The following is a 23,651-nucleotide window of genomic DNA, read 5'->3' on the forward strand; positions in this document are numbered from 1 at the left end:
CCTGTTAACCGGTGCTAGCACCTGTCCTAAAGTCAGACTGTTACTAGCAGGTCAGGGGGCCATGCCCAAACCTATGGAGGCAAGGAGATTTTACAGTGGTCATGCCTCACTCTCTCCTAGTTTGTCCTTATCACCACTTTAAACATGTTCAGAAAAAAGAACCCTGTTCATGCTGGCCTGGGAAGCAGTGCTGGATCTGTGCAGGTGATGCAAGTATTGCTAGCACAGTTTCAACTTTTGTGCAGCACAGAATCCTAGGGGGATCTGGGCATTGGCCCTGATCCGTGCCATGCTATGCTCTGAAGGGACCGGTCTTCTAGGGAAGGCAGCAGCACAAGGGGGTGCTCTGGGGAGCCGGGGGTGGGGTCATATCTCTGCTTGCAGAGTGGTTCAGAAGTTGTTGCTCCCCTCAGCCTTCCTCCAAGAAGGGACCCTCATCTTGTTCACCACAGCTCATGTGGGCTTTTTACCACCAGAGGGCTTAACCCACTGACTTTCCAGAGCTTTCAGTGTGCCCTGTAGGGCTGAAACTGGAAAGGTTTACTCCTTGTTTAGCTCTTTCACAAGCTCCCCAAAGGGGATGTACATAGTAGGTTTAAAAATGTAACTAGAGTTTTAACCAGCTTCGAGTTGCTAGACTGCTGCTAGAGATCCTAGGGAATGTGAAAAGAAAAGGAGGACTTGTGGCACCTTAGAGACTAACAAATTTATTAGAGCATAAGCTTTCGTGAGCTACAGCTCACTTCATCGGATGCATTTGGAGCATCGGACTTCCTGATTCGTCTGCCAGACTGAATGCTGTCGGATTTAGGGTTGGCCCTAGGTCTGTGGTTAGACCCTTCTCAGCCCGAAAGAGTAGAGATTTTTCAGGCTTAGTCTCTGCTCCAAGATAAGTTTTCACGCAAATCAGCTGAGTAGTCTGTGTGGAAAACAAGTACATCCCTAATGTTAAAAAGGTATATATGGTACCCAGTGCACTGAGGTCTCTAGTCCTACTGTATATACAAAATCTATGAAATACAGTTGGCAAACTGATAGGTGATTGATGGTAAGAGGTCTGTCAGGAGGGAGTGCTGTGCAACAGAGTAAAAGATGCACCATTCTAAACCAGATGTGGATTAGGGGCGAGTATATATTTAGAACAGTTCTTTAGCTGTATTGAATCTCCCACAGAAAGGGATTCCAAATTTTGAAGGCAGGGATGGGGACTACTGATGCTGTTACTTGCTATCCCTGCTAGATTAGCAGGCAGAGGAGACTCATCTAGTCTCCACCCCAAATTGAAGCATGTGCTTTTATTTCCTTCCAGCATTTCTTCCTCTTTGGATGTTTTGTCCCTTTCCTGTTATCTTCTGTTCCCTTCCCCCAGTATAAGGTGCTTGAGCAGGCTAAAGGAGCTTCTGCAGCAGTTTTGCTCTCAGGGCACATGAGACTAAAACTCTAAATTTCACTTTGGGGCCAGCAGCTCTTTTTGCAGGAGGTCACTTGATGGAAATTGAAGGGTAGTGAATTTAGATCCAATAGAAATAAATGCTACTTTATGCAGAATAATCATCCTTGTGGCATCCATTGCCTCAGGAGGTTACCGAGAGGAGTGCAGTGACTGGATAATTTTATGGCCTAACAATTGTAGCTTTGCAGGCTGTGATTAAAGGGGAAATCAAGTGTCCTGCTTCAGGGTACAAACTGATTGCATGTAGGGGTCAGGAAGGAACTCTTCCATCAGCAGAATGGTACAGTTGGGTGCACGCAGGTTTTTGTTGTGTTGTGGAGTAGCAGACTTAGGTCGCTATTTGAGGCTCGTTCATGTCTAATCATGTCTAAAGTTAGGCTCATAATTCAGGGCTTGACCTTCAATTAAAAATACCTTAATTTTTTTAGGAATACTGAACACCTATGTGTCTCATTGAAGTTAATGGGAACTGTAGGCGTCCTGCTTGTTGGAAATCAGGTAATTTTTATTTAGGTCCCTTGGTGCAGGTTTAAGTTCCCTAACTTTAGGATTCCAGATAGGAAAACTTAGGCCTGGGCTCCTGAGCCAATGCAACAAATCCTATAAACAAAGTTCTTTCAACTTTCTGTTTATATCAGGGCATGACTTTGGGGGCATTAACTGGTATGTGCTAAACACTTGTGAGAAACTCTGCATTATTGAAGGTTAAATTTGAAATGTCTCAGCTTCGTGAACAAGTGAATGTAGTTGTCAGAAGTACAAAGCTTGTTTCTTCTGCCACTTCCTTTGGAGAGCAAGTGAGACTGGCATATGCTTTCTTAAAACAGACAATGTTGCAGAATAGCAGGGCGTGAGCATGAGCTACAGATGGAGTTTTATGCGAATTTGGCTTAATTTTCAGTTAGATTTAGTTTGCTAAACTGCTGTTTCTCAGCTGAGTTGGAAGTTTTCTTCAAATTGCAATTATGCAAAGCATTTTCTAATGCTTGCTAAACAGCCTTTAGGGTAGTAAAAACTTGTGTGTGTTTATAATATAATTTTTTTTAGATGGCTACGGTCCAGTGGCTAGAGTGCTAGTTTGGGCTGTGGGAGACCTGGGTTCAATATCTGCTTTACCTCAGACCTCCTCTGTGCCCCAGGGCAAGTCACTTACTCTCTCTCAGTTCCATAGATGTCCAGTGGGAATACTAGTATTGCTCTATTTCACAGGAGGGTGGAGGATAACTACATCAAAGATTGCAGAACTTAGATACTACAGTGATGTGGGGGTAAGAAAAATATCCAAGAGAGATTTCACCAGCATATCTTGCAGCCTTAGACTTTTCTCTCTGGCCAATTCCTATTGTTCAGAATCTTTGCTTCGGGGAATTCATGTTTGAGCTGGGAACTTCGCTTTGAGGAATAGAGATTTAGGGAGCATTTTTGGCAGCTTATGCACCTATTTTATTGAAATTTTTATCTCTTCTCTTCAAGTAACCCACATTCCCTGATGTGAGGTTATAACTGTGTGATCTAGGAGTTGAGGGATGAGACCCAGGGGTTCAAGCCACCTGAATGACTTTCACGGCAGCTGTGCACCCTGGAATGCATTGATAACTTGTAAAACGGTAAAACCTGACCTCCCTGTGCTCCTGGAAGTGCACTGGAAATAGTAAAGTGAAGTCGTTGCAGGCTGTGCGATGGCTGCCGGAGATTGGCACTGGTTTGAAGCAAAGCCAGTTAAGTTTTGCTCCCTTTCTCATTCTAAAAATCAATGAATCACTTCCCTGTTCATGCTAAAGTGTAAATCTGTTGCAATGTCAAACTTTCTTACAGCGAAGGATTTTGCATCTGGCAAATGCAGCCTAGATGTAAGAGTACCTGGTGGCAATTGGGGAAGGACTGTTCCCTGGGCCAGTTAGAAGCTTCCCTTTGGTGATGAGTCTGGATTTCATACCCCTATAGTATCTTCCACCAGGTATGCTCAAGGCACTTTACACACAAGCCTCATGATGCTGTACTCTGAGGTGCTGTGGACCAGCTTAAGGTTAGGCAGCAAGTGGGTGGAACTGGGAATAGACCCCAGGAGTCCTGTATCCAGCAGCTCTGCATGCTGCTGCCTGTGTGGGGGATGATAGGGTGACCAGATGTCCTGATTTTATAGGGACAGTTCTGATTTTTGGGTCTTTTTCTTATATAGGCTCCCATTACCCCCCCGTCCCGTCCCAATTTTTCACATGTGCTGTCTGGTCACTCCTATGGGGTGAACTGCTGGGAAGAGTGAGAGCCAGACCCTTGTGGGAGACAAAAGGGGGTAAGGGTGGGGAGTTAAGTGCATCCATCCTGAGGTGATTTGATGGGGATTGGATGGAAGATGGGGTGATGCTTTGTATTTTGTTCACCCACCTGTTGCCTTGCAACTTGCTCATCAAGTGGGAGCAGGGTGTGTATGGCACCAGTTCCTGGGTAGCCTCTCCTTAAGAACATAACAGCCATACTGAATCAGACCAATGGTCCATCTAGCCCAGTGTCCTGTCTTCTGACAGTGATCAATCCCAGGTGCTTCAGAGGGAATGAACAGAACTGGGCAATTACCAAGTTACCATCCCCTGTTATCCAGTCCCAGCTTCTGACAGTCAGAGGTTTAGGGACACTCAGAGCATGGGGTTGCATCCCTGACTATCTTGGTTACTTGACCTTTCCTTTATGAATTTATCTAGTTCTTTTTGTGAACCCAGTTATAGTTTGGGCCTTCACAACATTCTCTGGCAAAGAGTTCCACAGGTTGACTCTGCACTGTGTGAAGAAATACTTCCAATTATGTTTTCCAATATGCATTACTTTGCATTTATCAGCACTGAATTTCATCTGCCAATTTGTTGCCCAGTCATCCAGTTCTGTGAGATTGCTTTGGACTTAACTATCTTGAGTAGTTTTGTATCATCTGCAAATTTTGCCACTTCACGGTTTATCCCTTTTTCCAGAATATTTATGAAAATGTTGAACAGCACTGGTCCCAGTAAAAATCTTTCGGGAACCCCACTATTTACCTCTCTCTATTCTGAAAACTGACCATTTATTCATGCCCTTTGTTTCCTATATTTTAACCAGTTACTGATCCATGGGAAGACCTTCCCTCTTCTTCCATGACCGCTTACTTTGCTTTAAGAGCCTTTGGTGAGGGATCCTGTCAAAGGCTTTTTGAAAGTCCAAGTGTGGTATATCCACTGGATCACCTTTGTGTGTGTGTGTTGACCCCCTCAAAGAATTCTGATAGACTGGGTGAGACATAATTTTCCTTACAAAAGACATGTTGACTCTTCCCCTGACAAATTATGTTCATCTGTGTCTGATAATTCTGTTCTTTCCTATAGTTTCAAGCAGTTTGACTGGTACTGAAGTCAGGCTTACCGGCCTGTAATTGCCAAGATCACCACTGGAGCCTTTTTAAAATTGGCTTTACATTATCTATCCTCTAGTCTTCTGGTACAGCAGCTGATTTAAGTGAGATTCCATACTACAGTTAGTAATTTTGCAATTTCAGTTCCTTCAGAACTTGGGTGAACCTTATCTGGCCTTGGTGATTTATTGCTGTTTTATTTATCAGTTTGTTCCAAAACCTCCTCTCTTGATGCCTCAGATTGGGACAGTTCCTCAGAGTTGTTGCCTCCCTCTTTGAGACTGAGGATGATGATGGGATGGGAATCCCTCCTGCGGCTTTTTCTAAGCCTTCCTGCTTCATTGGAATGGTGGTCGTGCTCTTCTCTACATGTAGCTGTCACCTGCAGGGCCCCATCCAGTCACCTTCCTCTTTGCAAAATCCCACTCTCTTCTTCGATAATTCCCTTTCTGATGGCCCATTTGACCTCTGGACTCCTCATTCAGCCTTCAGCACTGGGTCAGCTCACCAGTCCCCTGTCTGGCCACTACCTCTTCCCCTTCAAGACCATTTCTACAGCAGCCTCCTTTCTGGCTGCCTTGACTCTCTTTGGTTCACAAACTCACCTGCCTGACCATATTACCCTGTTTGCTCCCCAGCAGTGAATCCCTCCACTGGTCCCCTTTCCACCGCATCAAGCTTTTTGTTCTTGCATTCAAGGCCCTTCATGTTTCTGACTCTCCTTAGTGGACCATGTTTATCATCCTTATCCCTCCACAGCAGTGCTAGCCTTGTTGACTCATCTGTCCACCTCTTCCATAGCAGTCTGTTTTCTGTGCCATCCATTGTGCATGGGACACCCTCTAGAGCCACGATTGCTGTAAGGTTGGGATGGGACAACGGGATGGATCGGTCGATAAATTGCTGTGTTCTGTTTATTCTCTCTGAAACACCTGGCACTGGCCATTGTAGGAAGACAGGATACTGGGCTCGATGGACCATTGGTCTGACCCAGTGTGGCCGTTCTTAAGTTCATATGAAGTCTGCGAGAAATTACCTAGGGAGTAATTTCTATGTAGGAGGGCAGTGGGGGGATAGCTTATGCAGTCCCCCAAAAGCAGAGCTACCAGCCTGTTGCTCTGCTTGTGTGTGCTATACTCTTCCCCACTCTTCCTGTTTTTGCCTTTCTCATTCTAGTGTCTTCAGGGTAGGGAGTGTGTCCTCCTTGTGTTAGGAAAATACCTAGCACATTGTTGGCACTCTTACAATGTAACTGAGTCCAGGCTGGCATAGTCCTAGTGGGAATGACCCTCAGGAAGGTGACTTGGGGCATTATTTCTCCACTAAAGGTCACACTTCCAACTCGCTGACCTGCAGTTTTTTCTTTACAGATGTTCTGGCACCCCTCTTAATTTTGTTTTTGCACCTTTTGGGTACATTTTCCTACACATGTGGGGAAACCTGGGGAGTTTGGGGAGCTGAGAAATGGGCCCCCGAGCCCCTGCACAAAGGGAAAGAGAAGCTTAAATGTCTCACACAAGGTCTTTTTGCCCTGAGTGCACTGCAATGGCTGTTCCTTTCTGTGGCTTAGGTCACCTGGCTCTCCCAGCTGGCTGGATAATTACATACATGTTAAATGCAGTCCATGCTGCAGTCATAGGCTAAATGGCAGCTCATTTTAATGTGTGGGAGTTGGTGGTTGATTCAAGCTCAAAGTAGCTTGCAGTTGGTCATGGGCTGCAGGTACTAGCTGCAGTAAGGTTTTGAAGCCCCAGCGCTGCCTTTAACCATCAGGAATCCCAAACTTCACTTGATGGCAATGGAGCAAGCTTAATCGGAAGAGTTCTAGGCTGGAAATAGTTTGGGTTATGCCCATGAGTCAGACCTGCATGTCCTGTCATCCAGTGCTCTCGTTTCCATCCTGCTTAGATCAAGCTGGATCATCACCTTCCCACCCCTGCAGTCTCTGTGGTCATGTCTTTGTATGGTAGCTGAGGTAGGTTGCAGTTTGTCTGGCCCATTGTAGGCACTGAGTAGAATGGGCACTGGCTGCTGCTATCTCCACACTGCCAGTTCCTTGGGTCCTGTAATCAGATTTTTCACCCTGTTAGACCAGTTCTTAAGAAGTAGCTGCTGAAATTTAATTTCCTTCTGGAGAACTGTTTCCAGCCAAGACCCCAGGCATTAGCATGGGAACTTTCCTCCCTGCTGTGCTGAAATGAGGGGAGATAGGCACTGTTCATCCTGCCACAGTTAATGGGCAGAAAGCTGGTTCTGTGGATGCTTGCTTGAAGAGGTGCAGTGCTACTGTGGTATTACCTGGGTGGATGCAACCTCCCTTGGGGAAGGGTAAAGGAATGGGGGCTGGGGTATGGGAGGGCTGAAGTTGGCAGGGCAGGAGGGAGAAGCAGATGAAATAAGTAGATGGAAAGTGAATGAAACTGATTATATGAATCTTCCCTTGGGAGGACCCCTCTCCCCCCGGCTGTATATGGAAATAGCAGGTCTGAGAGCACAAGGTACATAGCAACCAACCCTGCACACTGCTGGCTCAGATATGGTGGCTAGGGCCATGTGAGTATGTGGCTAGAGCATATTGGGATGGGTCATGCTGGTGTAATTCAGCCTGCTAGCCAATTGCTGTGGGAGGAGGGAACAGGAGTCTCAGGAGAGAGACAGTCCTGTGAGAAGCTGCAGATGGGGCAGAATAAGCAGCTGTATGTAGAGCACTTAGCAAGCCCCGTTCTGTGCAAGGGCTTGTTAGCATCTTTGGAGCTGAGCGCTACAGATAATAGAACAAGTAGAAGTTAGCTACTAAACCCAGTCAGAGAAGGCAGCAGCACTATTGCAGTGACGAGAACCTAGAAGATCATTGAAAGGAACATAGGTGAAGAGTCCCTCTTTTGCAGGCATGGGTTTGCGTAGACGGAGCCCGGGATGTCTCCTTCCACCACTGGTGTCAGATCCTGAGGACATAGTAGGTATTCCCAAGACACCTGAGGTAGGTGGGGTGACTGGGGGAGCACAGATCCCCAAGAGGTTGGGGGGCTATAGGTAGGGCAGCTGTCCCACATACTGTCAGAGGAATTGTGAACTGCCATTCACTCAGTTTGATGTGTCAGGATGATGGGCAGGTAGCCTTATACTTCCAAAGACTGACTACTGTAGCCTGGCCCTATCCTTGGGACAGTCTCCTTCTTTGAGCATCCTCTGGCCTCCAAATCCCTACTTGAAGCCACCGTTTCCAGTTATGTGCCTGGCCTACCTGTTTCATGCCCTCCGCTACCTGAGCTGTTCTGTGGCTTGCCCCCTTTGATCTCTCTGATCCTAGACTTTCTTTGGAGGAGAACCTGGTCTTACTCTGAAATACCATGGAAATCACAGCACTTTTTTTTAATCGGGACAAACTGAGAAAATGTTTGAGGAGATGCTTCCTAAGAACCAATTCCTGAAGGAGGAAGGTGCTGGCAGAGCAGTGGGTGGGCTGAAGCTATACAGAGGGTATGAGATGCGCTCTGCCATGTGTGTGGGGTACCAAGAATGCACAAGGTCCTGTGGTTGAATGAGGGCGTTTAGAAGCTAATAGAGGGTGCAAAAGTGTGTTTTGGGGACTAAGCAAAGATAATCTGTTTGAGAGACTGCAATCAGGTTGATTGTGGACGGCTGCTGTGGGAATGATGACTAGAATCTCAGCTTTTTGTGATGGGAATCTCAAGCCCAAAATGCACAGTAATAATGCTCAGCATGTCTCACGCAATGATTGCAAAGCACTTTACAAAGGAGAGTCAACATGTCCCCTTTGCAGATGGGGAAACTGAGCCCCCGAAGTGAAGTGTCTTACCCCAGGTAACAAAGGGAGTCCAGGCACAGCTAGGAACAGTGCTCATGTCCACCTGTCTGCAAGCCCACTGTGCTGTGAAGTCTGAGGCCTTTTTCTACAGTGAACAGTAGCCAGATGGAAAGACAGCAGCCGTGAGCTAGGTAGAAGTCACAAACTCACATTCCCGTTAAATTATATCAAAACAACGTATTATCGGGCTGTTAAGGAGGTACTCCTCTCCGAACAGTACCCACCCCCACCAGGTAAAGAAACAGATCTTAAGATGTTTAAAGAAAACTTGTTTGGCATTCTGTCTGGCAAGGAACCATATCAACAGTTGTGATTGTGAAATCCCCACTTTATTTTGTCTTTATGATCCCCACTTCTCTATTTATCTGGAGGGTCTCTGGTTCTATGATTGTTTGTCTGTTTCATAACTAATCTTGCAAGATTTAAATCTGCTAAGGTGCTGGGGTCTGATTGGTTAAAGAATTATTTTGTAATGGGCTAGGATTGGTGAAAAATACTGTACTTTAGTTTACAATGTTTGGTTATGGTACAGCTAAGCAGGACTCACCGTATAAACTGGGGTCCAAAAAGAAGTTCTTTGGAACCAACTCCAGGACACGGCCCCAAGATCAGAGCTGCCAGACCTCAACACCATGCCAACCACATGGTGCAGAATACTGCAGCCATGGACAATCTAATCTTGACTGGCCACCAAGAAAAAGCTTGTCTGCCTTATGGGAAGTGATGCACAATGTATACTTAGTGTTTGTATTTTGTTTTCGTAACTTAATAAATAGTGATTAAGGATATTGCTGTATAAGTCTCTTTGTCTGGTAAAAGGCCCCACAAATCTGCAGAAGATTATGCCCTGAACCCTAGGAACTGGGTAAGGGTAGGTGCCTTTTGCCCAGAGCCCTGGGAAAGGGTCGGGGTGCCTAAATTATCCAGTTCCTAGGGTCTCAAGGTGTAACCCGGTTAAAGGTGGGGTGCCCTAGAGTGTGTGGGTAACAATGCTTCCTTGAGAAAATGACCTGATCTCAGAGCAACTCCAGTGCTTGCAGAGCATCCTGCTGAGTTGGATGGAGGCAGGCTGTCGTACCTTGCCTTGGAAGCTGCTTTCTTTTTTAAAGAGTAAAACCCTGGCACTTCTGGCTGCAGTGAAAACGTTATGAATGTGATTGGAGTGTAACTGATGGTGCCCACAGCCTGAAAAAATAGCTGGGCCTTAACTGCCCCTTTCACCTTGATTGGTAACTCAGAAGACTAATGATGCTAATCAAACCATATGAGGAAGGTGAGGGGGTGACTAGGCTAGCTTGCCACATTGCAGTGATCAGTCGCTTTAGCTAGTTGGCATCTTGTTCTGAACTGCAGGGGTGTTTTCTGACCTTTCTCCTGTGCTTCTGTTTTACCATGTTGTCTTGCTGCCTGAAAACTCCCATTCCATGAACCTCTGGAAGGAACTCTATTGAATTCAGTCACATTCCATCTTAGTCTGAGCCTGCATGTCACCTTTGGGTGTTCTCCTCTCTGCCACAGCCCCTTGAGTCTTGATGGGTCTCTTCTTGCAATCATTCCCTAGGGCTTTCTCTCTAAGGAGCTGCCTGGGGCAAGGAGGGCTGGTGTCCAGGGCAGGTCTTCCCCTGAGGTGAGGGACCTGGGAGCTGGGATCACTGAGGGAATTGCCTTAGCTCATGTTGATGAGCTGCCATCTCTAACACGTCTCACCTAGTAGCATCGCAAATGGGTTCTTCAGGGGTCACCTTCCCTGTTAGTTGCTGTTGGAGGTCAGCTGTCACAGGTCAGTACAGGTAGACACAGATTCCGGGGACGTGGTTGGATCATTACTATGTGCCCAGACACTGTCTGGTGTAGAGCTGGAAGGAACCTGAGTTTAATCCAGCCCCCAGTGGTGAAGCTGTAACCTGAAGGGAGTAATTACCCTCATGGAGTTGCTGGCTGATGTTCTAAAGCACTGTCTGATACTGGAGTCTGTATCCTGCACAATGTTGCTTGAGGCTTGTGTTTTATAGCTCAAATCTAATGATTCATCACTGATCAGATAGGATTGCTGGTTGGTTTCTTTCTTGTTGCCTTTTTTGCATAAATGACAGGTGATGCAGCCGGAAACAGCCTGCTGATTCATCCCTAGCCCTTATAAAATGTCTTGCATGTTTGCAATGTTGAGGTGACTTGCCAAAGACAAGTCAGTTGTTCCATCTTGGAATACTTGGTTTGAACTGAGGATTCTTGGTCCTGATCCCACCTAGGGAAGGGCAAGCCCATCTGCCAAGTGGTCTTTTCAGGACTTTGATTGCTCCTGTTCTGCTCAGTAATTCCAGTACTGTGTCCTGGATGTTGCAATTCATTGGAAAATGGCTGAGTTCTGGCTGCTCTTTCAATCCAGTGCTGAAAGAGAAGCCAAATGGCCAAGGTGGTGCATGGCTTGCTTTCTTGCCAAGCACATAGTCAATTTTAACAGGTCCAAGCATGTGCTACATGATGTGTCTCAGCAACTTCTAGCCACCTAATCAGGTTTCGCTTTTTGCTATATGTGCAGACATGAACAGTCAGGGCAAACTGACAACTATTAATTTCTAGCAACAGGTTAAGTGGCAGTTCCCCTTGGGAGAGGCTGTCTGGGAGTTTGAAAACAATTAAATGCAAATTCTGGCTAGCCTTCTGGTGCTGAACTCACTAAATGTGTGAAATCAGCAACTTGGGGCAGGAACTTTGTCTCTTTGAGCTCTGTGCATAGAAATATATAGAAAAGCTATAGGAATGATGGTGCATTTACAAATGGACACCATGGGAAGGCAGAGGTGTCTCCAGTTGCCATGTTTTCCATGTTTACAGAGCAGTTGTAGCTACCCACAATCTGGCTCAAAATGAGGGTCCTGTCTGAGGTGCAAATTAACTACCATTTGACTTGTTTTACAATGTGGGTTTCCTTTGCCTCTTTGCTAGCTTCCCCTCCCATCTCCATATACCCCTTTGTGCCCATATCTTTCATGGCTTTCTTTCCCATTGTGCTCTTGGCATTCTGAGCCTGCTGAACGTTTCAGCTGTTTGCCTGACAGTTGGACCTTGTGCCAGGGTTAAAGTCAGAAGTGTGAGTGAGTGTAAGGGTAACTGGTGGGTATGGGACAGTTGTATGGATTTTATTGCATGCTGTGTGAAAAGACACACCTTGCTATCTCCAGTGCTAGTGAAAAGAGCTGAATTGCTGCCCTAGCAAAGACTGTGTAGTCTGAGCTGTCAGGTCCAATTTGCACCAGTCCCATAACATCTCTGGGTGAGGTCTCTGGCTGTAATGAAGGAATGCACAGGGTGGGATCAAAAGCTCACTCTGTGCTGCTCTGATCCTGGGCTGGTCCCTAGTGTAAGTTTAGAGGCACCTAAAAGCTGTTTTAAATTGACAGCAGCTGCTGACCATTCCAAGTGACCAACATCACAGCAGGGGGAGTCTGGTGGCACCTACACTGGCAGCTGGCTGCCCTTAGATTGTGCTGGAGTGATCCTCCTATGACCAGATATGCCAGCTTTTGGGGGGCTGTACAATCTGGACCTCATACTGAAATCTCCCAAACCACCAGATTCAAGGTTGCACCTGCTAACAGCAGCTGCCTCTTCCTCTCATCTGAGAACTAATAATTTCTGAGAACACTTAGGTGGTGGTGTTAATTGGATAAAACAGTTAACAGCATCTGACTTTTCTTGTGCCCTGTAAGGTGAAGATTAAGGGTAACTACAACTATGAAACCTGAGTCTTTAATTGTTGAGCACTGAGATCTTTGTAGCAGGATTGCACTGGATGTATCATTTCAGGCTTAAAGTGAGACTCATTTTCCAGTAGTTTGTATTGTGAATGTATTTCATTTGTATGATCTGCTGTATGGTGAATAACAAATGGCATGTAGTGATGCCTGGTGCCATGTGCAATACAAATGATCTCCAGGTAGGAGTGTTTGGGATCAGTGATCTGGTGTGTACCATCTATCTGCTGTTCAGCTGGGCACAGTGATCACATGATGCAGCATTCTGCAGTGCAGGGACACATGCCATAGTTTCCCTGGTACCTTGTGTATAATGCTAAAAGCTGAACTGAGCCCTCAGAGTGCAATGTGGATTCAGTTCCCAGTAAATTCATTACATTGCATCACTTTTTCTCCTGCTAGATCCCAAAAGCCCTTAGCAAAGGGATACACAAGGATCATTGCAACCATGTCTGGGATGGAACACATTAGCTGTTTAACAGAGCACAGCAACTCTTCACCTCTTTCAGTTAGGAAGTAAGGAATTTTGTCTCCAATTTAAGCCACAGTGGGAATTTTATGGAAGCAGGTAATGCTTGTCCAGCTTGAAACAAGATTTGGGCATTGTGGCTTTTAATAGCATCCATCACCATGGTAGCTAGCTAATAACCTTTAGAAAATGGGAAATGTGCAACCCCTGGAATCCCAGCTAATCCCTGACTGGGCTGGCAGGGTCCAAATTTAGTTCTCCAGTGCTAATTTACCCTGGAGAGACAGTAGTGTGATAAATGGGCTGGTCACAGCCTTGGGGAGAATTGGGTTGAGACTAACTAGACCAGAACCCTGGAAAGCCTTTTGTTTGCTGTCCATGCTGGTCAGATTGTTCTTGTTACTGTAATTTATGGAGCTGACAACGTTTTCTAACAATGTATGCGTGAGAGGGAGGGTCTTTCTTCCCTTGGCCTTGTGGGCCATTCTGTTTTTCCTCTCCCTCTTTCACTGGCGGATCCCCCCAGCACATTTCTGCTTTGAGTGGTTTATTAATCTTAAAATGTGTAACAGTTAACAGCTCCAACAGACAGTCAATGCCATGTGCTCAGGACCTTGGTTTTAATTCTTCCACTAGTACCACTGAGTGGAGAGTGTCCAGATTACAGCATGTGGGAAGCAATTGCTGAACTAGCTCTGTCCCTGTGGGAGGACGTGGCTGCAGCCGTGGGCTTCATCTTGCAGTGTAGAGGGGGTGTAACCATGTTCTGCCATTAGTTCTGAACTGTTTCAGCCTTGGACTTGAGTGAGGAACCAGCATGGTTCTGCAGCACACTTTAAACACCTCTGACCCTGCCTGGGTTGCAGAACAAACTTCCCCAGTCTCCTGATAGTCCGGTCAGTGTAGCAGAGACGTAGCCTTGCTAGTGCATTGATTTCAAATCACTGTGCGGGAGTGGGGTGGGGGCACATGGCAAGCGTGTATTTGGAGCTAAGTACCTGTAGGACAAGTCCCTCTAAGCTACCTATTAAGCCCTGCGGTGGAGAGAGATGCCTCTCCCCCAGCATTGACCTGCCATGTTGGGGTGAGGTGCCTCTCTCCACCTGCCCTGCCCCAACCCTGGCATGGACCTGGTGTGGCCAGGGGAGAGGCGCCTCCCCCCCAGCCCAGGTGCTGCTGGGGGGAGTCCTCTCTACCTGCTGTAGTCCCCAGCATCCTGCACCCCCCAGCCAGAGCTCTCACCCCCACACCCCAATCCTCAGCCCTGAGCTCCTCTCACACACTCCAAACCTCTCAGCCCCAACCCCACCACAGGAATTTTGTTGTGTACCAATATGGAGGTGATGTGTCGCACAACAAAATTCATTCTGCACATGCGTGGGCAAAATTAGAGGGAACACTGCCCATATGAGGCTGGGTTCTTCCTTATTTATAACTGCGGTGTGGTTTACCTTCTCTTTTCCTGTGCAGGAGAGGGGTGGTTTTTATAATCCAGGTGGAGACATGCTCTAGGCCTATTCTGGTATGAGCTCTTGTATCCCCACAGAATCTTATAGGAGCCTTGGGGAAGTGTGTGTGTGTGTGGGGTAGCGGCACTGTATCTGCAGCTGTGTTGGTTACTCCAGCTCCCATCCGGAGTAATGGGTGAGGAAAGCTTTCCTCCCTGCTAATAGAGAGCTGAGACCAAATGGCTTTTCTCACCAGCCTGGCAATGGTGATGGAGGTGGGGGTGTAGTTTAAGCATGCCAAGTGAGTGTTGGGTAGTATTTGTATAATATGGGACCATGCATGGTTGGGACTGAGTTGAGGACTCCAGCTGGGCCCCTCAGCTGCCAAGGCTGGACTTGCTGCAGAGGCATGTTATGCCCACCACTGAGGGGGTGGGGGAGAGAAGGGATCGTCATTTGTGGCTAGAAGACGGTGCCCATGCTTGAGTGGGTCAGAACGGGGGGGGTGGATGGATAAGCGTCTGGAGGACTCCAGGAAGGAGAAACTGAAGTTGCCTCTGGAAATGCCTGTTTTTGGATGGCAGCCCTTTCAGGTGATGTCCTGGTGACCTTGCTGGTGTCAGCAGGATCCTGGCCAGGGGCAGAACTGGAACAGGTGTGGAGGTTGCCCTGTCTGATGCTTCAGAGGAAGGCTAATGCCTGAGGGTGGGGACACAGGACTTGATGGATGAATGCTCTGGCTGTGATGAGTGATTCCTGGGGGGAGGGGAGGGGAATATGTCCCTGTTTGAGGCAGGAGTATTCCGCCCCACCATAGCCGCCTCCTTCTTTCTGCCGGGTCTGACGCAGCCCAGAGGAGAGTGTGCTGAACGATGCAAGCAACTGCATTCTCTGCATGTCTTGCACCATAGACGCACTCCTATCCTGGACCCTAACTATGGCACTGAATGGTTCATGCTGCCTGCCTGTGCTCCAGCATTGGAGAGTATGCGTTCTCCTTCGGGGAACATCTCCGCTCCCTGTCTGGGCTCAATCTGCTCTGCTTGCTGCCAAACAGCCACCGCCTTACAGACTCGGAGCAATCCCATAGGAAGAACATGGCTCTGTAGGCCACTGTACATCCAGCTGGCCTGGAAGGAGGGGAGAGCTCACCTGTTAGGTTAGAGCTCTGCTTTCCTGGCAGCCTGCCTGAGTGACTGTAGTCTCTCATTAGCCAGGAGGCTGGGCTGGAGTTTGCTTTTTGCATTTGTATACAAGGCAATTGGGGAAAGGCAAAGAGCAGTTTGAAAACAAGGTTAAAAGCATCCACTTTTTACATGGGTTCAGGGCACTGGATGTTCTGTGACTGGAATATTTGGGCTATAATTCATCCGAATATGGCAGCTGTCCTCAGTGCTCCAGCATGCTGGGAGAACAGGACCTTCTCCTGTAGAGCGCAGTGGATTTGGTTTATTGGTGCCTGCATGGCAAAGGAATTTTCTCTGAACTATAGGCTTGAAAAATTCTCCATCTGCTAGCCAGAGAGCTGAGTTACCAGGCAAGGCTGCTTCCATCACCTCACCTGGCTAGGTATCTATATTCCTGCACACCCTTCTTGGCCCAGTTGTGATCTGTCCTCTCTGGGCTCTTGGGAGGTGATATCACTCCTCTTCTCTCCCTATAGGGTGCTGGCAGCTTTGCCTTCCTAATGTTCAGTACATCTCATGGGCATTTGGCTCCCAGACTGCTTGTACATACAACAGTGGATCAGAGTGCTCCTGAGAATCCGAGAGACCAGGCTGTTTCCTTCGATCCCGCTATTCGCAACTCGTAACTGGTCCCAGTAACTGATTAGTGGTTTAGAGAACATATACCTCCTAAGAACGTACTCAGCTTGAGATTTCCATGCATTTTATCTAGCACAGGACATTGTTAATACAATATGATGGTGGAGAAATTACACCCAAACCAGGCAGTTCAGAGTCATGGAGTCTGCAGCAACTTGCCCATTTGTGAGCATTTACCAGAAGGTGACGCTCCTGACTCTTCTGCATTTAGTTCTCCCCTGATGCTGCGCTAATGTGTTTTATACAGAGTTTCACGGGATTCTAGAAAGTGGCAGTGAATCTGACCAGAGCCTCAGCAAAGCAGTGAGCAGTGACAGAGGCACTAAAGGTGCATGCAGACTAGATAAGGCAGCATTGTATCAGATCAAACATATGGGCTAAAATGTATCTTAGAATGAAAGCTTAGTTCCTGCAGAAACTGATGGCTTAGGCATCCAGCTTGGTAGGAGAGGTCGTGAATCTTTCAAGCCAGGTTCCATGGTGTCCAAAAGGGTCCCCTGTGGCCTGATGTGCAGGTCCCCCTCCTTGGCTCTACTGTACCCCTTGTGATTGCAGCTGGATGGGGGCTGTGCTTGTTGTGGGTACAAGAGCCTTCTGAGCAGAATACACCACACAGGCAGGTGCACAGTTACGCTGAGGAGGGAGATAACCAAAGCCAGCAATCTTGGGTCTGAAGGTCAAGTTTGTGTTGGTGCTGGAGGATCCCACGCAGCCAAAATGATGAAAGCTGTCCCAAATGCACAGCCAGCTGAAAAGGCATGGTCTCTGGGCAGACAAATTATATTAACATTTCCAGCACTCTAAGGTCCTGGATCCAGTCAGGCAGTGCCCTAGTCTAGATGCTCTACCAATCCTGTCCCTGCATGAGGAGTAGGATGCTAGTTAATTGCCTGGAGCTGGGCATGCTTATCTCCTAGCTCCTCCTACTTTCTTGGTTGGCAGGTTTCCCCTGGGGTTTTTTCTGTACTGAGAATTAAACTGTAGATTAAGCAGCAGATCGCATCTATCAGTCAGAATTTGTGGGTCATTCCTGTGTGATCCTTCTCCCTGGGTCCAAGCAGGACTAGATCCAGCTCCCTTTGAAGTCTGGAAATGCCCTTCCAGTCTGACTATTGTACGGAAATCCAGTCCCCCAGTAGCACTGCATCATGCACCCAATGGGAGATTGAACAAGTGGGGCAGGCAAGACGAACGGGTGGATCTTCATGCCAGCTATTCAGGGACCTCTGGTATCACACAAGCTTTGCTTCCTGGTCATCCTTCAGACAGGGCGGCGTGGCCTGTACTCTTTGGGGCATGCTTTCCTTACTGGCTCAGGGTTACTGCTCCGGGATGCTCCCTTCCCTTGGGGCTAATCATGCTGCCTCCCCACAAATCCAACATCGGGGAAATCTGGACCCTGAGTCTAGTGAAGTCAGCAGTCCTTCCCAGCAGGCCCTGCTCAGTGAGCAAAACCCTCGAAATGCTGCGTTTGCTCTCCCCACCAGCTGTGTGTTCTGCTGGATATTCCTGATGAAACATGGGTATTAAATGTCAGTGTGGCTGCCAGTGCCTTCCCCCTGCATTGCCCCTCACATCTGCTTGGGAAGCTTTGGCCTGTGATTAAGGTACCTGTTCGTTTTGGTTGGTTCTCCCGTTCTCCTGCTACAGCCATCCTGCTTGTTGGCCCCACCTGTGGTGATGGCACTGCTCTTGCAATTAGCCAGCAGCGAAGGCTGTTGTATTTGGATTACGGCGGCACCAAGAACAAACACGTGGCAGATGTGAGTCATGTTGTTTAATGCTTGACTGGATGGTGCTTAGATACTGTGGTGATGAGTGTGGTAAAAGAACTGATCTAGGATAGGATAGAGAGGCCCCAGCTGAGATCGGGGCCTCTTGTGCTCAGCCCTGTGCAAATATTTAGTAACTGTATGCTCTTAGGAGCAGGGGCTATCACCACGTAACACTGGTCTTGGGAGCAAAGGCAGGGAGGGGGGGAAGTAACTCACACATGGTCACCCAGCAGGGCAGTGGCAGAGCTGGGAACAGAGCCCAGCTTTCCTCAGCCCCACGAGACTGCGCTGTTTCTCCTGTGTAACTGCAGAGGGAGACACACGTCTCAGCCAACATCACTCATTGCAGTCCCTCCTAGCTGGAGAAGAGAGCTTGTCTGGCTGCAGTGAATGAGTGATCTAGCACGCATGCTGGGGGTTGTTTCTTGAATGTGCGCTTGGGGAGAACTAGCCAGCTGAGACTGTTAAACCCTCCTGTGCCAAGTCCAGCATGGATTCTCTAAGTGGGATTGGCCACAAGGGCTCAGTCCTGATGCTTCAGGGCCTTCGCTGCAAGTGGGAGGATTCTCCCATTAGCACACCCCCCAGCCCTGCTAATGTGTTTTAATGTGTTCAGGGGGCAGCTCCTGGGGGTGTGGACTTTTACTCAGTGCATTGGAATAAGCCTCTTCCCTCCCCGGGAGAGCCAGCAGTTTCAGATGAAATAGACTAGGAACAGATCTTGGGTAGGGTTGTCAGCTTTCTACTGCTACAAAATTGAACACCCCTGCCCCGCCCCCCTAACTCCATCCCTTCTGTCTCACTCTCCTCACCCTCACTCGCTCATTTTCACAGGCCTGGCTCGGGGGGCTGGGGTGCAGGAGGGGATGAGGACTCTGGCTGGGGGTGTGGGTTCTGGGGTGGGGCCAGGCCTCGCACCAGGCTGGGGGGTGGAGCATGGGAGGGGGATCTGGGCTGAGTCAGGGGGTTGGGGTGCAGGGTGGGGTACAGACTCTGGGCTGGGGTTGTGGATTCTGGGGTGGGGCCAGAAATGAAGGCTCCAAGCTGGGTAAGGGGGTTGCAGTGCAGGGTGGTGAGGGCTCCGGCTGGGGGTGCAGACTTCGGGTGGGGCTGGGGCTGGGGGATTTGGGATGCAAGAGGGGGCTCTGGGCTGGGGCTGACTGATTCAGAGTGCAGGAAGGGGATCAGGGCTAAGGCAGAGGTTGGGGCATGGGGCGGGGTGTTTGTGAGGATTCCAGCTGGGGGTGCAGGTTCTGGGGTGGGGCTGGGGATGAGGAGTCTGGGGTGTAGGAGGGTTCTCTGGGTTGGGATCAAGGGGTTCGGAGGATGGGGGTGGGATCAGGGCTGGGGCAGGGGGTGGGTTAGTGGTGCAGGGTCCAGGGCAGCATTTACCTCAAGAAGCTCCCAGAAGCAGTGTCATGTCCCCCCCTCTGGCTCTTACATGAAGGCATGGCCAGGCGGCTCTGTGTGCTGCCCCATCTGCAGGTGCCACCTCCGCAGCTCCTATTGGCTGTGGCTCCCAGCCAATGGGAGCTGCAGAACTGGTGCTTGCGGTGGTGGCAGTATGCGGAGCCCCTTGGCTGCCCCTATGCATAGGAGCTGGAGGGAGACATGCTGCTGCTTTTGGGAGCTGCGCAGAGCCATGACAGGCAGGGAACCTGCCTTAGTCCTGCAGCGCTGTCAACCAGACTTTTAATGAAAAACTGGACACCTGGAAACCCTAATCTTGGGTGATTAGGGCGTGGGGTTACTAGTGAGATAGCATGAAGGGCTGCTGGAAGTAGGGTGCGAAGAAGAGGGAGCTGGGTGCATTGCTCTGGGGATTTACAGGCATAAAGGGACAGCAACATGAAGTGCAAAACCTGCCTTGCCCTTGTTTGCACCTAGGGGTCAGCAGTGGTGCGATTGCACAGCCTCTGACCACCTATCCCTGACTGTAGGCAAGGCTTGCAAGTGCCATGTGTGAGTAACTTGATAGCAGGAGGGCCAGGGACTGAACTCTGCTGAACTCCTTCCACTTGGGCTCATTTCCCTGGCCCACAGAAAGCTCCAGTTGCAAACAAATCTTCGGTGCTGGGGTGCTCACTGCTGCTGGCTGTGGTGAGAGCTTCTTATGCAGTACCTTCCTGGGGAACGGGCAGGAAGTCCTGTTAATGTCACACCCCGGCAGTCTGTACCCACCACCTCGCTGCTCTGCATGTCTGCTTGCTCACGGCTGTAAATGCTTGGAGAGCAGCTCGCTACCTCCACTTCAATCTGGCATTCCTGCTCTTTTTCCTGAATCTAATCCATCTGCAGCTGGCTGACCTGGTGGCTCCAGTGAAGCTGGTCATATGATTTTTGGCTAAACTCCACTGCATCTCTGCTGGTTGGCAGTGTGCTGGGTCTGGCAACTCGCCTCTGGCCCACTCCTTTGTCACAGCGGGGCCAGCTGTGCCATGCTTTACTTCTGCAGAAAGGGTACTACTTTCTCCTGCCTGCTAACTCCCAGCTGCCTACTGGCATCTCTCCAGATGGGCCCGGCACCCTCTTCTGCAGCAGTGACACTTCTTGCTACCTGCACAGTGGCTGGAAATGGGCTTAGCAGACTGTAGTGCAGATGCCCAGTGCTAGGATGCACATGGAGCTCTCCAGTCTAAGGTCCCGGGGTGCTGTTCAGCAGAGTAAAACCAAACTGCTGTCCTTTGGGGCTCAGGTACATTGTCCATTTCTGTGGACTTGAAAATCCAGTTTTGCAGCAAAAGAGCAAAGTTCTATCAAAATTCCACCTGTAGATGAACTCAAGTGTCTAACTCGCAGTGAGGTTGGGTCTGAAGAGTTTGGCGTTGACAGAACTCTATCTGCTGCAGTTTGCGAGCTTTGAGGGGGTGCATCCAGGAAAGGGTGTGGGAGGGAATGGAAGTTGGGGCCAGCAGTGGCTGTTCTGAAAACACCCCTGTTTAAGTGGGGAAATTTTTAAGGTGCTGTTAGGAAGCAGGGAGAGTGATGCTTGGACATAATGAGTGCCAGGAATACAGTCTAGATACAGGAACTAAGTGGAGTAAATTTGATGATGAAGGGCCCATTACAGCGGAAGTGCAACTCCAGATCTGTAAGCGGGATCAAGGCCTGAGGCAGGGATGGGGTGGAACCAAATATCATGCTTGATGCTTCTTCAAGGGTTTAATTTTGCTGTTGGAGTACTAATGTTCTCCGTCTGCCTTCCTGCAGGTCCTCTCAGGCTGCGCCATCATTGTCCGAGGGCAGCCCCGTGGGGGGCCCCCTCCTGAGCGGCAGATCAACCTCAGCAATATCCGTGCTGGAAACCTTGCCCGCCGGGCTGCTGCAGGACAGCCAGATGCCAAGGATACCCCTGATGAGGTAGGAATGCATCCGATGAAGTGAGCTGTAGCTCACGAAAGCTTATGCTCTAATAAATTTGTTAGTCTCTAAGGTGCCACAAGTACTCCTTTTCTTTCTGATGAGGTAGGTGTCTCCTTGCTGGCCAATGGGCTGGTGCATAAGGCTGGATTGCATTTAACTCCTCATGCTCAGAGCACCTAGTACTGTGGCCAGGAGCTTAATTTAGAATAAATCAGGGAGATAACCTAAGGTGCTTGCCATCCAAATACTGCCTAGCCCTGGCAGATCGCCCAAAAGTAAACCTCAAGCCAGCAGTGACTTTTGCACTGATCAAGAGCTCAGTAGAGCAAGTCCTTGGTCTTGGACCAGTGTAACTTGATCCATGAGGTGGCGCTCCTTGCTGGGGGGGTTGGTGCAGACACAATGCCCAGATGTGGCACATGGGGGTGCTGTGCTGCAGGGAGTGGGCTTGAGTCTGATCCCAAAGTCCCACTGCTGTGCTGCAGAGAGCTCTCCCTTGGGTGCTGACCTCATGCCCCAGTGTGGTTGTAGGGGGCACTGCGAATTGGGGGCCATGCAGAGAGTCCTGGACAGGTTCTTGTTTCAGCCTTGTTTTGTCTTTACATTTCTTTAGCTGAAACAGAAGAGCACATTTAATTGTCCTCACCTGTTGCTGTGTTGTCACTCTGCTTGTTGAGTGCTGGCTCAGAGGGAGTGGAAAGCACCATCTATTGAAACCACAGGGCTTCTTCCTACAGCCTCTGTGCTGTCCAAGTAGTGACCAGGCCCAGCCCTGCTTAGCTTAAGAGTCAAATGGGTCACAGCTGGAGATGGGAAGGGAAATGATTATCTGAGAGGGTGTGTGAAAAGACTAATTCACAATCACCCAGCCCAAAAGGGTTTTACTCACAGCTCAGATCCCTTTTTAGCTAGGCAGGCAGGCATCATTCTCCATCTAAATTTACTGAAATTTAAAATGAACAGATTCTGTATTTGAGTAATCGTGTAGTGTAGCAGTGAGCTTCCCCTCCAGTGCCCCAGGTAAATCTTCCATGCTAATGTACAGCCTTGTTTTTTTTCCAAGGAGGCGGAGACTGGAGGAGGGAAATGCATCCATGGGATGGGAGGTGGGTATGGGAGTAGGTGCTGGCTCTGCAGCACCCCATTGGAGGATAAATGGGACTCCAGGTGCCGCCTTTTGCCCACCAGGATCACCAGCACAAAATGTTTATAGAACTTACCCAGGGCTGTGCTGAGAAGCAAATTTCAGCTGCAAGACTGATGTCTCATTACCATAGAGTCCCCTGCTTCAGCTTTAGCATAACACAAGCTACAGGCTGCAGGATGCTAACTCAACCCAGCAGACTCTGAGCTGCCTTGGACTCACTGCTTTGCTCGAGGACTAAATATAGAGGATTTAAAAGTTGCTCAAAACCAGGCTTATTGCTACCTACTCCAAAGGGCAGGTATTAATGCAGCACACCCTCCCCTCAACCCCTTGTTCTGGCTCTAGACACTCAGACTGGCCATGTTTGAGTGCAGAGCATTTTTTTCAGTGCCGAGGGAGGGAGCATAGAGACAGGGCCAGGTCAGGGGTGTATTATCCAGGGCCGTATATTGCATTACATTCTGTCCTGAGATTGAGGGTCCTGTAACTCGAGGTTTTATGTAGCGTTCTGGCTACAGTTACTCAGCTGTGGGTTCCCTTCGGTGTCTGAACTGATACTGTTAGGATACAGTTGCCTGGTACATCCTGCCCAGTGTTTGGCAAGGAGTTTAGACAATGGATATCTACTGGAAGATGTCACTGCGGGTGAATTAGCAGGGTACTCTACATGGGCAGTTAACCACTCTCAGGCCTGCATATTAATTGCAGGGCATTGGTGTCAGTGCCTGAAGTTGCCACAGCTCTGATCTTCCACTGCTGGAAGAGTGGGGGAAAGGAATTCCCCACCTATCCTCCAGAACATGGTGTTCTTGTCTGAGGCTGGGTATTGCTGGCTATGTGCTTGCAGATGGCACATCAGTAACGGGTGGAAGCTAGGGTGAAATTAGAACTTTTCAGTCCAGAGTGAGGTGCAGTGTTTTCAGTGTAGTTACTAGGTTCTATTCCCAGTTCAGATGCTGATCAACTGTTAACCTGTGCTTTACCTTTTAGTGCTTGTTTGAAGAATAAATAGAGCTGTTTGGGAATTTTTAAGTTTATGGATATTGTTGGAAAATGCCGATTCATTCAAACCAAAACACTTTGTGGGAAAGGGTTAATTTCAAGGCATAAGAAAATTTTGAAAAACTTTTGAAGCTTCAAAATTAAGCTTTAATCAAAATGAAACATTACAGTTGACCTGATCAGAATTTCTTTTGGATGTTTGGCT

The 23,651-nt window shown here is 48.6% G+C and overlaps 1 protein-coding gene across 3 annotated transcripts in view; it reads left to right on the top strand.

The window, feature by feature from the left end:
• Positions 1-23,651, top strand: part of SND1 (staphylococcal nuclease and tudor domain containing 1) — a 504,867-nt gene that overhangs the window by 1,978 nt on the left and 479,238 nt on the right. Inside the window, exons 1-2 of one of the 3 annotated variants that reach the window (XM_038374179.1) lie at positions 1,901-1,951; positions 21,145-21,294. In XM_038374179.1, coding sequence (XP_038230107.1) covers positions 1,916-1,951; positions 21,145-21,294 — 186 coding nt within the window. In that variant the 5' untranslated portion in view covers positions 1,901-1,915. Of the gene's footprint in view, positions 1-1,900; positions 1,952-15,045; positions 15,079-21,144; positions 21,295-23,651 lie in introns of those variants that run through there. The other 2 variants (XM_043500168.1, XM_038374172.2) reach the window with 2 other exon arrangements.

This window comes from Dermochelys coriacea, chromosome 1 (genome assembly GCF_009764565.3).
Source record: "Dermochelys coriacea isolate rDerCor1 chromosome 1, rDerCor1.pri.v4, whole genome shotgun sequence".
Classification (NCBI taxonomy): domain Eukaryota; kingdom Metazoa; phylum Chordata; order Testudines; family Dermochelyidae; genus Dermochelys; species Dermochelys coriacea.